At 43.7% G+C, this 17,296-nt stretch overlaps 5 protein-coding genes across 5 annotated transcripts; 4 read left to right on the forward strand and 1 right to left on the reverse strand.

The window, feature by feature from the left end:
* Window positions 1-207: 207 nt before the first annotated feature.
* N7539_007886 (uncharacterized protein) lies at window positions 208-1,782 on the forward strand (the record flags this gene model as incomplete). The annotated part of the gene is made up of 1 exon (XM_056937487.1): window positions 208-1,782. The coding sequence occupies one exon, from the start codon at window positions 208-210 to the stop codon at window positions 1,780-1,782; it is 1,575 nt and encodes a 524-aa protein (XP_056787352.1).
* Window positions 1,783-6,398: 4,616 nt separating this feature from the next.
* On the forward strand, window positions 6,399-7,002 carry N7539_007887 (uncharacterized protein; the record flags this gene model as incomplete). Its single annotated transcript, XM_056937488.1, has 2 exons — window positions 6,399-6,449; window positions 6,628-7,002. 2 exons carry the CDS (start codon window positions 6,399-6,401, stop codon window positions 7,000-7,002), a joined length of 426 nt encoding a protein of 141 aa, XP_056787353.1.
* Window positions 7,003-13,455: 6,453 nt separating this feature from the next.
* On the reverse strand, window positions 13,456-13,943 carry N7539_007888 (uncharacterized protein; the record flags this gene model as incomplete). The annotated part of the gene is made up of 2 exons (XM_056937489.1): window positions 13,456-13,482; window positions 13,767-13,943. The coding sequence occupies 2 exons, from the start codon at window positions 13,941-13,943 to the stop codon at window positions 13,456-13,458; spliced, it is 204 nt and encodes a 67-aa protein (XP_056787354.1).
* A 726-nt stretch (window positions 13,944-14,669) lies between these two features.
* On the forward strand, window positions 14,670-14,933 carry N7539_007889 (uncharacterized protein; the record flags this gene model as incomplete). The annotated part of the gene is made up of 1 exon (XM_056937490.1): window positions 14,670-14,933. One exon carries the CDS (start codon window positions 14,670-14,672, stop codon window positions 14,931-14,933), a length of 264 nt encoding a protein of 87 aa, XP_056787355.1.
* Window positions 14,934-16,040: 1,107 nt separating this feature from the next.
* Window positions 16,041-17,018, forward strand: N7539_007890 (uncharacterized protein; the record flags this gene model as incomplete). Its single annotated transcript, XM_056937491.1, has 1 exon — window positions 16,041-17,018. The coding sequence occupies one exon, from the start codon at window positions 16,041-16,043 to the stop codon at window positions 17,016-17,018; it is 978 nt and encodes a 325-aa protein (XP_056787356.1).
* Window positions 17,019-17,296: the final 278 nt, after the last annotated feature.

The raw sequence follows: 17,296 nt of genomic DNA on the forward strand, positions 1-17,296 counted from the left end.
ACGACCGGATTCTGCCAACCCAAAATAGATGGAAGTTTCCTTTTTGTGGGCTTTAAATTCCGCGCACCTGAGACCTCGAAGCTTTTCTCTCTTTCTTACTTATTCCTTCCGAGTGTTCTTCCACCTTTTCATGTTCTATCTTCCAACTCAACAGTCCGCCTCCCACCACTAGTATTCGTTTCAAAAAGAATCACATTTTGTCTCACCATGGGTTCCGACGGCGACAACCAGATTCCAGGAGTTGATGACTCCGAGGTGGGCATTTCAGATCTCGGTGGCCCTGGGTACCCATGGTCGTCTTCAGCCGCTGGTCTTTGTGGCCAGCCAAGTACCAGCAACCGTATGAGTGGAGAGCTCATCAGCACGTTCACTGAACCAAGCCCACATTTCACAGTGCTTGGTCAGTCGAGCTCGTCACAGGAGCTGGCCGGCCATGCCCACAATCCAGCTCTTTGCCCTCCGTCTGCCGTTAATTCGCTCTCTTACGCCACGAGCTCTGCTCCCTATCTCGTCACAAGCTCAGCCCCTTGGGCATGGCAATCTTTCCAGCCGTATCAGACTCGCCTACCCTCACTTCCAGAGCTCGGTCTTGACACATCTCACCCTGAGCCTCAAGTGATTCGACCTTACCTTCCAATCTATCAATATGTCAACGTCAACCCTTCTGCATCCCGGGTCTCTCTCACTCAAACCTCACCTTTCTCTTCGCTGTCTCATCAAACTGTTCAGAGACATGCTGCACTGCAACAAGTAAGCATTCAAGAATCGCATTCCAGCTCGTATGCTTCCGGTTCCCCACACAACACATTACCACCAAACAGTGACGGCGCAGGCGGCAATGGAAGAGTAGCGAGTCATCTGTCAGATGAGAATTGCGCGTCAGATGAAGACAGTACTTCAACTCCGGGCTCAGCACAGGCTGAGAATGCATCGGAGTTCTCACCCGTCTGCGAATTTTCGCGTCCCTGCAGAATGGGGCCCAGTCCTGATGGCGTTCATTTCCGCAAAGTGGTTTCTCACCTTTTCGGGAGAAATAAAGCATCAACCAAGTCGTTCCCCGAGAGTGTGTGGGTTTTTTACTGCCGCAAACACTATCAGCGTGCTCGCTACCGTGCTGCACAGTGGCCATTCAATCAGTGCGAGCTGCTCCTACAATCCTTGGACCGCATGGAGCGATGGGGGCATGTGCGCAGCTTCGAGCTCCGTCTTCGTCGCCGTGAGGCTTTACGTACTGATCGAGAGACCCAGAGACCTGTCCCTACAGGTCTGCTTGACAATGGACGCCGGCACCCAACGGCGTTCACTGCGCCTGTTCCCGACTGGCTGCAGCGAGAGGTCGGAGCCGGAAAGTCGTTCGACGACATCCGTGGCATCGTCGAGCGCATCCGTCGCGACATGACAGATGCTCGGCAACGGGAAAACGGCTACAATCAAGCTCTGGCCGACACAAGTTCATCTGGGTCTTCGGCTCACCGCGAGCGCCAAGCTTTCACGCGGTTCCCGGATATTGAAATCCTACCGACCTTCCACTCGGGCGTTTTGGCTGAGCAATGCGGCTCGAAGCGACGCGAAATGAAAAAACACGCGCTAGCCAGATCCCACTTTGAGGATGTCGCAGATGCGGAGTATAGCTCTGGCCCGCATTATCAGCGACAACAAGGGTCGCGCTCTTCTGGAACATCCCGAGTCTCCTCTAGGGGGCAATCAGGAAACTCAACAAGAGAAGTCCAGAGAAGAAACGGATTCGCAAGGATTAGCCGAGTTAGTTTGCGAGTTGGGTGAACTGTGGAGTGTGAAGATGATTTGATATGACGTGATAGGTTTCGGGCGTTTCACCAGAAGCCTTATTAGTCCACCGTGAGTCTGTTGCGAGTTATGCATTTAACTAAATCAACCGAAGTATCCCCAATCTTAGATTAATGACAGTACTCGTAGCACGTATCTGATCAGCGGCAACAGTTTATATCGTTGGAATTTGTGATAAGATGTAATAGAAGCGTTGATAAGAACGGGGCGAAGATTTCCATAGTAATCATCTATCTTCATCTTTGTCGCCCATAGATTTTCGTGGCACGTTAAGAGACAGTCTCCTGTCGACTCACATTTCCTACAACCTCTTTGTTTCTACACGCGAACCATCGAGATTTGATCTTTATACGACCTCACCACACACGTTATTGGATAATCGTCTCTTGTAAGAGACACAACAGCCTAACAGGCACTCGGGCTACCTTCTTCGGGATACGGCGTTTTGGGCAGAGGTAGGGACAACCGTTCTGTTGTATCGGTGAAGCTACCCAATATCGCCTGAATTATGCCTTGGAACCTTAACTTTGTGGCCTCGACACTCGTCTGTAATTGCCTAGGCTCGACCCAACGGTCTACGGAGCTTTCAATCAAGCTCCTGCACTATCTCCATCATCTTCTAACCTTAGAGCTGGCGGTACGAGATTGGCAGCGCTGACTAGCTGCGATGCAGATAGTAAGCTGTTTGTGTACGCTAACAGATTACGTTGACTCCTGAATTTGGAAGGCATAGAAACTCAGAAAGTGACCATTCAGAGGTAAGTAAGAAACTGCGTAAGCTCTCCGCGGTACCGGTAACTTGCAGGTGGTAAAAATACTCAAGCTATGGAAAGGATTCATCTCTATGCAACCAGTCATGATCAGGGGTTTGGCGTATCGAATTTGGAATGTTGTTATGGCCTCTGACGAGCCACAATTTCAGTCCTGCCCGAGGCCTAGGAAGGCTAGTAGAGTTCCGCGGCTCCATGTCGAGTTTGTCGACAATTACAAGCCGGATCCGATACAGCCTCATGATTCAAACGACCCCTCAGGGATCTTCGAGCCCTGATTTTGACTTACGTAGAAGGTTCTGGTGGAATACAGTGGTGTCCAGGCATTGAATCAAGTCCATCTCAGACGCACTTGGTCAGAGACAGCCGAGCCTGGCGGAATCTCCATGATATCAACTCACGTGTCCCCGTTGACCATCGTACAGCGACGTAATAGATGATCAAGTCTCACACACAATGGAGCAAGTGATTGTCTTGAGGAATACCCGGTACTAACCAACGAGCTGATGGTGAATGATATCGCTGGACGTGCTTTCACGCGGGTTATGATGTATTGTCTTCTTCTCCAATAAGATACCAACGAATGCTTATCTCGGTCACTTCGAATCCTGGTATCTCCCACATTCAATCCTTCTGTCTCGCTACCCCCGCCTCTCTTCTTCACGTTACGGACTGACCAGGAGATGGAAAACCCTGGTCTTCACGGACAGCTCGAGATAATCTTTCGTCCCGCACAGCATTTACTACGCCTGGGCCTACCTGGCTGCAGCAGGAGGTTACAACTGAGAAGTCTTTCGCAGAATTCCGCCGAGACGTGATCAATAATCACCAAGATCCAGAGGTCTATAAGACTGGACCGTTCGAAGATAATCGATTACCTTGCATCCCCGCCGGAGTCACGACAAGTTTCGGGCTCCATAGATAATTGTGAGCATCGAGATCTCGCTCGCGTGCCGAATATGGAAACTCTACCAAGTTTCGATTCCGGAGTGCTTGCACATTCGCGAGCCCCCAAGGGACGCGAGAAGAGACATGCCATGCCTGTTGAAGACGACTTGGAATCTTTGCAGGGGCTGAATAGAGTCGACACTCACGTCATCGGCAGCTTCATAGATCTCGCGTGAGTGGAATGTCCCGGATTTCCACTCAAAGAGCAGCGAGCAAGCTTGGTAGGAAGACCACAGAGGGCAAAAAGACATGATTCCTACGAGGATAAAGTAATTCTTAGTTTTAAAATCACTATGAAGACCAGTCTATTATGATAGACTCGGAAACCGAAATTGCAATTCAATTTATTCTACAATAAGTGTGCAGTGGCTCAGGAAATCAATGAGTCTCAAAGTCAACTTGTTTTTGAAGTACCTACCACTCAGGGTCACGGTGGCATTCCCAACGTCTATCAATCCAAGCGCAGAGGCATACATCCATGAAGAATATGATCAATTGCAACAAACGCTTGGAAGTGAACGAGGCGGTTATTTCCATGGTATTTTCCTCTCTTCTCCATTATTACTTCATTATTACCCATCGTCCGTCATGTCTTTCAGGAGATAAGATATCCCCTTTGTTAACTTCAATACATATTTCTTGTTTCTTGCAGACTGTCCATTATGATCATCGAAGCATGATGGCGCTTGCACTCATGTAGCATGTGTTGTTGACCAGCTCCGACCGAGGGCGACGCATGAAGAAGAACAGAGGCCTGGACTGGTTACTTCCTCGGCTACTGAGATGGTTGCCACCTGAATAAATGAGAGTCAAAAGCTATCAAACAACAGCCATACTGATCTTCGCAATTTTTTGTGCTTGCAGCAACCGATCGGAAGACTGAAATTGCGAGAGAGCAGTTGAGGACAGATACACGGAGCCCGCGATCTCTGTCGCCCATTTCCCAGAAAAACAAACAAAGCAGAAAGAACCCGAAAATCGCCGAGACAGAGCAGATGCATACCGTCAAATTGAGCCCTAGCCGCTTGCTGTGCTAAAGTCCGCTACAGCTTCGGAACCCGAACACCAGACGGTGTCTTCAGTTCCAACTGTGTTCATATACCGGGGCCGCTGTTGATTTCTTGAAATCGCTATCACATGCTCGGTCGGCCTTGAATGTTATACAGAGTCGGGAGTTGCGGTCACATATCTCTGGGCGCAATAAGACTCCAAGTCAAACGTTTTCAGACTCAGTTCGGATTTACTACTGTCGAAAGCATTATCGGCGCTCTCGGCTTGGTTTGGGACTGGCCGTTCACACAACTTAATCTGCCCTTCCAAACCTGGGGAGCGGGTACAACTTCGTGGTCAGGTTAGAAGCTGCGACTGGAGCGTTAGGGCCAACTGGAAACTTCTTCATCCTCGATAGGCTCGTCAGCGCAGCGGACGGATACACGCCTTCTTCTACTAGGCTCCAGGACTTCGCTCACCTCCATCCCACAGCTTCCGTGGCACCTGTCCTTGAATGACTGCTAGAAGGCGTGGGCGACAGTATGTCTAGAGCTCATACTCGTCAGCTTTGTTGAAAGACTTGTCGAAGATCTACTCCGCGTCTGGCGTTTGGAGTAAGCACAGCAGACTCTGAACAACTCGGCCTCTTTTTCTCACAACATGGACGATCAGCTAAGGAAAGTGATGGGATACGGCTACTGTAGGGGCAGCAGTATCGATGTGTGAGAGGGATGAGGAGTGAGATTGCTGAGGGGGAGAGATTCTACCTAAGCTATAGACTGCGGTGAGGCGGCAGTATCACATGCCGTACAAACAGAAAGTTGCTTGGCTCTTGATACAGCTGCAACGGGGCGAAGAGTATTGATTTCACCGCACGACTGGGGCGTGGGGTGAATATGCTATACTGTTCAAAAATTCCACAATCTACCTGATGCTCATTGAAACCGAGGTGGCGGTCAAAAAATCCCGGCAATAACTTGAATCTTCTTACTCTCATTCATACTTCGGCGAGATACGTTCAGCTCGAAAATATCAATTATTGCGCAGTGTTTTACTTTCAAAGAACTGCACTGAAATCAAGCGGCTTCAAGTATTAAGATATCTAACTTCGGCCATTTCTCTTAACCCTAACACAAGCACATACCATGTGAAAAAGAAAATTCGATCTATAGACGTAAAAGCCGCAACAAATACCTAGCGCAAGTTCCAAAATGGCATGATGACCTAAAATTTGGGTGAGGTAGATAGAACGTAGCAGAATCTCTCGCTGTAAATTCTTTCCTCTCCACTCTCTCTTCATCTTCTGGGCTCCATGTTCTTTCACGTTTTCAATGGATCTTTAGCTTCAGCGCCGAATAACCACTCTTCTCCTTTCCAAATGAGAGATTCCTCATGAGTTTACTTATCACTCACACATGTGATTCTGATCTCTCTCTCTCTCTTCCTATCCACTGTCTCGTTTTCTTGGGCTGTCAGGTTCGTTCACGGATTTATCAGGAGGCCGTGAAGCTTAGGCGCAGAGGTATTCTTGTTCATTGTTGCAACATAGCCTTCGCATCTGTCTCGCGGAAACGGCGTCTGGGCGTTCTACTATCGCAAGCATTAATAGTGCACCCGATACCGTGCTGCACACTGGCCAATCACTCATGCAGGCCATTTTTCGCAGTCATTGGACCGTATGGAGCAGTGAGGGCAAGTTCGCAGCTTCGAGCTTCGTCCCTGTCGCCGCGAGACTTTACGCACGGATCAAGAGACCCAGAGGCCCGGTCCCCGACGACTGGTTCACAATGGACGCCGACACCCAAAAGCCTATAACTGCACTTGCGCATGACTAGCTACAGCGGAAGCTTGGGAGCGAAAGTTTTCCATTGTTCGCCCAGCATCATGGAGCGCATCCAATGCGACATGGCAAATGTTTTCCAGCACCCAAATCAGGTCCGAGCAGTCTTGCCGCGTTCGCTACCTCGACGTGTTGCTTTGAAGTCTCACCAACATTGTGATCTAACAGGTTTAAGCATGACAATGGTAAAGAATAGGGATTGAATGAAGACAAGGTTGATGCTTCTGACCTCGGCCGACGCAAATACCCATGGTTCTCACACACTTCTCATAGCTCCAGGGCACAGTTTCAGAGGGTTTCGGGACCTCTACCGGTTCAGCTGGCCAAGAAAGCCACATTGCAGATAGTACTATCTGCTCGTCCTCGGCATCAGCTCTCGAAGCATTAGCGTTTACAGCATCCCAGCACCAAGAGTCGACTGGAGGCCATGCTGATGCTCCTGATAAGGTCAACCCTGTTTGCGGGCTCACATTGCCCCGCGTGGCGGGGCAACCACTGTTGGACCGCTACCCCATAAGATTGTGTCGCATCTATTCGGCCGAAATAAGCCTTCGGCAAAGAAGTCTCCAGATTCTGCCTGGGCTTGATACTGCCGGAGTCTTTATCGCGGGAGGGCTTCGCCATCGATTCAATTCGATCTCCTCTTGAAATTCTTCCGCGCATTGGAGAGTAGGGACACGTTCGCAGGTCCTAAGCTCGCCTTCGACTTTGTGAGGTCCGAGGAAGAGATGGAGAGCCCCGGAGGGGCGTTTTTTCAGGAATTCGGGAACGTGGTGGAACCATCATATGGAAAACGCAGCACTGACCCCAAAATTTCGAACTTGACAATAGTTGTGCTCAACATAAGTTCTCCGGAAATATCTACCACCTCGTCGAACGTATTGGGATTCCCTGCAGTGGACGCTATAGCAGGCACATGAGACGAAACTATCGCAGCGGCTTGCGAGCACGCCTGATCCTCCCTTGTCAAATGACCAAGAGAAAACTCGCGAAACACCGCATATTGTGAGCGACCAGTCTTGATCTTCATGGCTCCTGACCTCGAAATCATCCCAGAGTTTCATTAAGAGCCAGATTCAAAGTAGTGTTGTACTGGCAACGCGTTAAAGCAAAAGTACGGCTTGTCAAATACCTGCTGTGGATTTAGACAGTCGCGAGGGTACATGAACAGGGTCTATATGGTGTTTTTGTTTTGAATGCGCCTGAGATCTGTTGAGATAGCTTGGTAGTTAGGCGTGTCACTAGCGTGGTACGCGCCCACGCACACCACCTTCGTAGCTTAGATAGGCACCTCTTACCAGATACAATCTCACTATTCCTTTCTCCCCTCTTTTAGGTCTGCTACGATCTCCCTGTAGCCTCCAATAGGTTATAAGCCCTGCTTAGCGCATAAAAAGTAAGGTTATTCACATTTCCTTACTGCCTAGATATAACTTGTATAATAACCTCTTTTTCCATCGTTTTTCGGCGCGTTTTGCGCCTTCTACAGAGTACAGACTTCGTACCTCTTTACGACTTAACGATCCCTACGTATCGAATACGGCTACCGAAGCTATCGTATCGAATCATCGCTAAAGTCCCTTCTTCCGGCTTCTACGCTATTTTTAGAGCTCTAATACTCTTTACCTACGTAGCAGTACTTCGCTATAGTAGGCTTACTATATAATATACCTTTATTATCGTAGACCTTATACCTTCCGGCTCTTATGCTCCTTAACTACGTAACGGTATATCGCCGTAGTAGGTATTATCTATATAGCGGTACTTTGTCGTAGTAGGATTAATATATTTATATATATTTAATATAGTTTCCGATCTTAAGACTTATAAGGCGGCTAAAACCTTCGCCGAATTAGTCCCTATACTTAAGGAAAGAGCTAACTTCGAGAAATAGAAATAGGAGCTTTAATTTATTATAGATAGCCTAGACGAAGATCTATAGTCTATTATTATAGGTAAAATAATATATCCTATTTAAGAGCCTTGTGATACTCCTATAGAGGAAGCTATCTAAAACGTCCTTTTCGCTTAACTTAGATAAGAACCTACTAAAGAGGAATTTAATAAGTAGATTAATAAGAATATAACTTAACTAAATAACCGATTTTACTAGTTTCGCCGGAAATATACGCTTACGAAATATCTTATCTATTATATACTTAGCGATTTAGCTCGTAGCTTTATATACGATTATAAAGATTCTTATAAAATCTTCCTTCGTATTAGTAATATATATAGTACTAGTAACTATACTACTTTAAGCTATAGGCTATTATCTTTAATTAAGCTTATATATACTAGTAGTAATCTATATAATTTCGTTACTAAATAGTAAGCTACTTTAGACCTTACGAATTTAGCTATTCTAAATACCCTATTACTACCTAAATAGGCTCTAGCTTATTTTAAGCTTATAATTAACGGCTACTAAAGCGTAAAAGGTTTCTTAAATATATATAAACCTCTAGCTAATCCGGATAGTATACTTAACTATATTTTCGGTAAATTTATTAAATATAAGTCGAATAAAAAATCTGTAAATATAGTAATCGTAGCCGTTTCTATCTTAAAAGATACGAAATCTACGTAAAATAACGACCGAGATAGAGATAGAGGTAGAGGCCGAGGAGATAGAGGCCGCGGTAGAGGCTCCGGATAAGGTTATAGCTAAAGTTAAAATAACTAGGATAATAATAATTAGCTATTATATTATTATATCTACTATAAGTATTTAATAGCTTATACTAGTAAGTAGTACTTCTTTAACCCTAAATCTAAGGGTATCTCTTAAGGCGGAGTTAATATAGCTATAGCTAGTACTTCTAATTTAAAAAAGGAGTTAAAGGAGAAATCCGAAAATAAGATTTTAATAAGCTTCGCCGAAATAAGCTTATTAGCTATTAATATTATAGCTATATTAATAGATAATAACGAATAGTATACTTAGATAGTAGACTCTGGTGTATTAGTATATATAATACCTTATCGTGTAAATTTTATTAATTTTATACTACTTATTACTAATATAAAGCTTCTAAACGGTTATTAAGTATAGACTAAAGGATATAGTAATATTATCCTAAACTTTTTAAAAGGAAATAATATTTCTAAGCTTAAGCTACTTAGAGTCTAGTATATTCCTTCTTTTAATATAAACCTTATTTCCTTATAGTAACTTACGAAGGATTCTGGTATTAAGACTCGATTTAATAAGATATATAGCTCCCTATATAGGAGGAAAGAGCTTATCGTTATAGTAAAGTAGGAGAATAGTTAATATTAGGTTTATACCTATAATAGTAATAGCCTTATTAATATACTTAGAGCTCTATCTATTTAACTATCTTACGTATTTAGTAATAGCTATATATCTACTGTAGATTTAGCTATAGCTTCTTAAATCGGTAAGATTTAGTCTATTTTAATAGATCTAGCTTATCGCAGAGCCTATTACGTAGATAAGCAGAAGGTAAAGTATATACCTAAATATACCGAAGGAATTAATATTAAAAAGGGATCTAGTATTAAGTATCCTTATCCTTCTTATATTCTTAGTAAAGGCTATATCTTACCTTTTAGACGAAGTAAGCGTATTAAGACTATACTAGTATAGAAGCTTTATATTAATATTTAGGGTCCTATCTCTATCGTAGGCGTTAGAGATAATTATTATTTTATAATAGTTACCGATAATACTACTCGCTTCTATTAGATCTTCCTATTAAAGGCGAAGAGCGAAATTACTAATAAAATTCGTATATTAGTAACCTATTTTTTAATATAATTTAACTATAAAGTTAAGGTGATTTTAGGCGATAATATATAAGAATATATTAAAATCGCTACTTTTTACGAAGAAAATAGTATTATTTAGGATCCTATTCCCCCCTATATACCTTAGCTTAACGGTATTACGGAGATTAGGAATCGTTAGCTTATTAAGCCGCTAATCGCTATATTAGCTAAAAATTAGCTTCCTAAATATCTATAGGGTAAGCTACTTTTAGGTATTAATTATATAATAAACCGTCTCTAGTAGTCTACTATTAATATAACTCTATACGAAGCTTTCTATAGTAAAAAGCTAGATATTTTAAATCTACGCGTACTTAGCTACTAAGCTTAGTATCTAATTCTAAAGGAACGTAGGGTAGATAAGCTTTCTCTATATATAGCCGAAGTAAGGCTAGTAGGCTATAGTACTAATAGATATCGACTCTATAATATTTATTTAAAGAAGATCGTAGTCTTTTATAATATAGTCTTTAATAAGAATATAACGAAGGATCTACCTAAGTCTATATACGATCTCGATATAGAGCTAAAGTTAGTTCCTATATAATCTATAGCTAATTAACGCTATTATATACTATCGGATTTCCTACCGGCTAATAGCGATTAACTAATTTAGCTAGATTTAGCTAATAGTCCTAATAAGCTAGTATAGCTAGTAACTCTATCTTCTTATATTCTAATAGGAGATCTACTATTATCTAAGTAGTCTAATATACTACTTTCTTTATTTAAATACGAAGTCTAACTTAAAAAGCTTCGTAAATAGATTAAGCGGAGATTCGCCTATAAATAGAATAAATATATCGACGATAGCCCTTAAACTATAGAGGATAGTTCCGAAACTATCGAGGGTAGTCCTAGAAATATCGACGATAATCTTTAAACTATAGAGGATAGTTCTGAAACTATCGAGGCTAATCCTAAAACTATCGAAAGTAGTTCTTAAACTATACCTAAGATAGGTCTTCGGCGTTCCTTATAAGTCCGTAAGAAGACTTAAGCGGCTATAGAGTTAGAGGAATATTTATATTCTCTTAAGCTTTTAAATATAGCTCTAGCTAATTATATTAAATACGCTACTTTTTTAATTCGTAGTATAACCGTAGACTTATAACTACTTCTAAAGCTTTTATATTAAGCTTTAGCTTAGTCGACGCTATATAAACTAGATAGCTAGTAGGATATAATATAAAATTATAGTAAGGATAAATAGACTAAATAGATTAAAGCTATAGATAAGGAAATACAGAAATAGCTAATAAACGGTACTTAGTATATATATAATCTTTCTACTAAGGATACTAAAAAGACGCTTCTTCTACTTCGATAGGTCTTTTATATTAAGGATAATAGGACCTATAAAGCGTATCTCGTTATAAAAGGGTTTAAGTAATACGAAGGAATCGATTATCTTAATATTTATATAAGTATAGCTAAAGCTTTAAGCTTTAAAATATTCTACGTAATCGCTACGTATTTCGGCTAGTAGATATATTATATTAACTTCGTTACGGCGTTTCTTAATATAGAGCTTCTTAAAGAAATCTATATTTAACTTCCTAATAGTTTTAAAGAGCCTAGAAAATATAGCCTTCTTTTAAAGACTTTATATAGTCTAAAATAGAGTCCTCGCGAATAGTATAATACTATCTATAGGGCTCTAATAGTAATTAGATTTATTCGCTTATAAGCAGACTATTCGGTATTCGTATATATTAAATATAAGCTCTATCTTCTTATATATATTAATAATATACTAATTATCACGCCTTTAGATATATCTCTTATATAGCTTAAGGACTATATTCGAAAATCCTTTAATATTACTAATAATAGTACTACTACGCGATTCCTTACGATTAATATCGTTTATATAGATAGTAAGGTAAAGCTCTCTTAGCTCGCCTATATTCGAAAGGTCCTCGCGAAATTTAACCTATAAGATATATATATAGTCCCTACGCTATTTTATAATAAGAAGATCCTATAACCGTATAAGGATACTACTACTCCGGCGGAAGTTAAAGCTTACTACAAGATAGTAGGCTTACTTATTTAGCTAATAGTTAATACGCGACTAGATATTATATTCGTAGTTACAAAGCTTATAAGATATATATATAACCCCTCCGCGAAGTATATAACTATATTAAAGCGTATCTTTCGATATCTTAAGGATTCTAAAACGCTTACTATCGCGTATTCCTACTTACTAGACCCCCTCTTTAGATTCGTTAATATAGATTAGGCCGGTAAATATACGGATAGTAGTATATTAACCTCCGGTTTCCTTTTTAAGCTTACGAATAGTATAATTACTTAGGCTTATAAAAAGTAAGTATACGTTACTCTTTCCTCTATAGAAAGTAAGTATATAGCTATATCTTTAGCTATCTAAGAGGTATTATAGCTATAGCTTTTCCTTAAGGAACTTAATATAGAGTCCCTTTTATAACTTCCTACTATAATCTATAAGGATAACTAAGGCGCTATTTACCTCACTAAAAGCTATAATTTACACCAACGAACGAAGTATATCAACGTTAAATACCATTATATTAGAGACTAAGTCTCTAGGGGGGTATATAAATTCGTCAAAATCTCTACTACAGAGTAGGCCGTAGATAGCTTTACTAAGCCGCTATAGCGAGTCTAATTCAAGAGGTTCCTACACCTTTTAGATATAAAAAAGCTCTGATTTAACGGCTATTCAACGGTTTTTTAATAGCCTTTATAGCGAGCTTAATTCTAAGGGTTTAAATACCTTTTTAAGCTCAAAAAGCTACATTAAGGCGTTATTAACATATTTATATAATCACTTTTCATGTTTTGAGTGAGATTAGTGGATCGAGGTCCAGGGGGTATTAAGATAGCTTAGTAGTCAGGCGTGTCACCAGCGTGGTGCGCGCCCACGCACACCACCTTCGTAGCTTAGATAGGCACCTCTCACCAGATGCAATCTCACCATTCCTTTCTCCCCTCTTTTGGGTCTGCTACGATCTCCCTGTAGCCTCCAACAAGATCCAGGGACATATCTATGACAATGAGCACTAGTTTTGCAATTCATCGGTGCGCTTGATCACGTCGTCAACTTACCTCTTTGCGAGGTTGATTGACCTCGCAAGGATGCAACATAGAAAGCTATGAGAGTTCTGGCACATAATAGATTGATAAGATCGTTGCCCATCCTCCATGGAAGAGTTCCAGACTTTTCGAGGCTAGAGAAAACGACCTCGAGTGCGGTCGAGGTTGTGAGTATAGTGCGAGATGAACTTCTCACCTTGCAAGATGGTGACACAGCAATTATCACGCCCAGCTCTGGTAGATGTTACTCTGAGGCGACTTTAAGGGAACACTGATCAGCAGAAACTCATGTTCAAGTGAAGCGTGAATCAAATGGACAGCAAAAGAATGCAAGACGGGGATATGACCTTTTTTTGAGACATAAATCAGCTCGCATTCCTCTCACTTTATATCTTGATTCCATTTTCTTACCTTTTCTTCTATCTCTCTGTTCTCTTCACCAACCGCACTCTACCGGGCACTTTCTGAGATTCCTCACATCTCAATCTTACATTTCACTCACTTCTGTCACGTTTGCTTTCATATTCACTTACTTTAGTATCACTTCGGTATCCTATCTCCTCAATAAGACAGTTTCTTAGTACCACGGCAATATATCTCAGCTCTGGGTATGCCAGACAACCACGTCCGACTTTCTGATAGGGATCTTCAGGTAAATAGATAAGAGGAATACCAAAAGGGGATAGAGTTTTTGCTTGTGAGTCGGACATGTTCTCGCACTTTCGCTCACTTCACGTTTAATTCTCTCCTGTCTCTCTCCTCTCTCCTCTCTCTCCTTCCTCTCCTTCCTCTCCTTCCTCTCCTTCCTCTTGCATCTCCCTTCGTTTACACATTTCTTTCACATTCACATTTCGAAAACCTCACTCTTCCGTCTGGCTCTCGACACGCTCCTCTCCTCACTTTCGCCGTTGGCTACTCTGACTAGGGGGTCTCCTCAGTCTCTCGGCCAGTGTACCCAGACATACTGCTTGTTAAGTAGTCAGTATGTCTCAACCCGGGGTGCTACGGAATCTTGAGGCTGAAGCCACAGAGCTTAGTACCATCAACACCCAGAGCCACGATTCCATTCAGCCGAGTGGATATTCTACGAGCTAAACCAGTCTCTTTCTCCTTAAAGCTTAGTCGATTCCAACTGGTTCAACGCCAACTTTTAGCAGATTCAGCCAGCACAGCACCCCGGAAGCCACGCTGAGCCCCCATCAGACTTCCGTCCTGTCTGCGAGTTAACAAACCCGTGTATGGCCAGCACTAGCCCCAGTGGACGGTACTACCGGAAGGTCGTCTCGCATGTATTCGGCCGTAATCGGCGTTCGACACTGCAGTTCCCAGACTCAGTCTGGGTCTGGGACTGCAGAAAGCATTACCAACGCGCCAGATACCGCGCAGCAGAGTGGCCATTTGTTCAGTGCGATTTGTTGTTACAAACACTGGACAGAATGGATCAATGGGGCCGCGTACAAAGTTTCGAGCTGCGACTCCGACGACGCGAGGCCTTACGAGTTCGTGGAGAGCTAGCTGAAGCGGGCCGATCTGATATTCGGGAATCGGGTAGACGCCGGCCTAGGGTCCAGGCCGGACCATCACCGGCGTGGTTACAACGTGAAATCGGCCGAGGAAAGTCGTTTAACGAGATTCGGGAACCTGATCAGCCGAATTCGGGATCACCTGGCGCAGATGCAGCAAGCGCAACCATTGCATGAACAATCATTGCACACTGGGAACAATCTGACTCGTGATCTCCAAAGCACCCAAAGCGACAACCTTGAGCAATCCACCGCGGCTTTCAGACTCCCGGACATCGCATCGATTCCAACTTTTGCGGCAAATGGGCCTCAAACAGCGGATACACCTTTGACCAGACGACGTGCAAACAGACGAACTGGCCGTTCCTAGCCTGTCTGAGGACATGACTACAGAGAAAAGGAGAGGCGCGCCTCATCGAAAAGACTTAGAGCCGCGTGTATCATCGAATGTCGATCCATCTGCGTTTGGTTCTAATCTATTTCTCTCAAAATCACTGCCTGTGCTACAGAAACACAAGCGTATTTTCGAATCTCACTTGCTTGATCGACGAGCATTTTATTCACGGGTTGCTTTGACAACCCAGGAGAAAACTATGCGAACTTTGTACAGATAGCCACTGAAACCATTTCTCGAACAATTCTATTCTTTGAGAGTTTTGCAGGATTCTATTCGATAGTTGAAGAAGAGGATTACTCAATCCAGTCCAAACGCAATAATCCTGTAGGATCAAGGACCTCGCACTCTTCGAGATTGAGGGCAGCAAGGAAAGCCTCGTCCTCGCATTCTAGGATGATGAGAAGATCTCGGTACCTGATGACCGCTGTTTTTGTTTCTCTCGGAAAGAACAGTGATTGAATTGTTCATAAAGTCACTGTGCAGGGTGTTGGCCAAACATTCGAGCTAACTATTTTGACTATTTGTGTTAAGGACTGATCGTGGTAGAACCTTCCGGCACTGCTGAGTCGTGGCACATGGAAGTGCCTAGCACTCACTAGGCTGCGAGGAACATAACTTGTAGCAAACAATTACCCAAAATGGAAAGGCCTCCTCGCGCAGGACTTGAATAGCCAGCATCTCTCACTTTGAATCCTTCTTCTCCCTCTCTTCCTCTCTCCCACATCCCTCTCTCCCTTTTTCGACCGTGTGTTTCATTCAAGTCTCTTAGCTTTCTAGCTTTTCATTCTCCTGGTTATCTTCACACCAGTCTCACTTCATCCGCCCACTCACTATCTCTCCAACCTCACTTCAACTCAACTCGAATCCTCACACACTTGCGTCTTGTGATGTCTTCTCGAAACTCCAGTCAACTACCTGGGGTGGATGACTCCCAGGTCGGAATCTCTGACCTCGAGGGCCCTCAGTACCCTTGGTCCACACACAGTCACCATGTGCCCAGAGAGCCAGACAACACAACGACGCTTGCTTCACAGTCTTCCCTGGTCCATACTTCCAATATCTCGCCCTCTGCGGATTACCTCACCAACGATGAAGCCTCTCACGCCGACGAGCCTGTGCCCCTCTCCCTAAACGAACAGCAGAACAATCTGGAGCCAACTACAGCTCAACATACTTCTGCCCCTCCAGAGTTCACACCATCTTGCAAGTTCTCAGGCCAATGTTCGCTTGTTCCCAGCCCAGACGGAGTCAAGTACTACCGGAAAGTAGTCTCGCACATCTTTGGCCGAAACAAATCATCGACGCAGAAGATCCCAGACTCCGTCTGGATCTACTACTGTCGAAAGCATTATCAGCGCTCACTCTACCGCGCTGATAAATGGCCATTTACGCAGTGCGAGCTGCTACTCCAGACTCTGGCGAGAATGGAAAGTTGGGGAGGGGTTCAAAGCTTCGAACTTCGTCTTCGTGCCCGGGAAGTGCGCCGTGTGGACGGTGAGACCCCGACGCCCGCCCCCATTGGAAGTGGTCGCCGCCATCCTCGAGCTGCTCCGGCACCTGTACCAGGCTGGCTACAGCAGGAGCTTGGCGACCATAAGTCCTTTGACGAGATCCGCCGGCTCGTCCAGAGAATCCACGGATATCTACGTGGAGTTCAGCAAGCAGAACAGGTGCAGCGGAGCTCGAGGAACACAGCTTCCCAAACGCAGCGTGTCAACAAGGAAAGTCGTGTCACGGCCTATCGTGAACGTTTTCAGTCTGCTGTTAGGTTTCCGGACGTTGAGTTAATTCCGACCTTCTTTGTCGAGGAATCGACTGAGAGCCAGGCCACGGAAACTCGAGACGTCAGCGAAGAAGCTGAGTAGCCATCGCCAGGTGTGGGGCTACGAAGGGCAGAGAGGATGAGGTGGGCTTGTGAGAAGAGGGGACCTTGGGATGTTGTATCCCTGGTACTAGTTAGTGGCTAGCATAATACCAATCTGGAACTCTTGATGCCTCTTATTATGTGCACTGTCCTCCAGCCTTTTGTAGATATTTTATCCGTGCCTTTTGACTATCTGATCGACTGCAGATCTAAAGTGCCCCAAGCCAGAATGTAATTGACGATGCACCGTATTCTCGCTCGGCACAGATATAGAGAGCT

Source organism: Penicillium diatomitis (genome assembly GCF_028827545.1).
Source record: "Penicillium diatomitis strain IBT 30728 chromosome Unknown utg000011l_segment0_segment0, whole genome shotgun sequence".
NCBI lineage: Eukaryota > Fungi > Ascomycota > Eurotiomycetes > Eurotiales > Aspergillaceae > Penicillium > Penicillium diatomitis.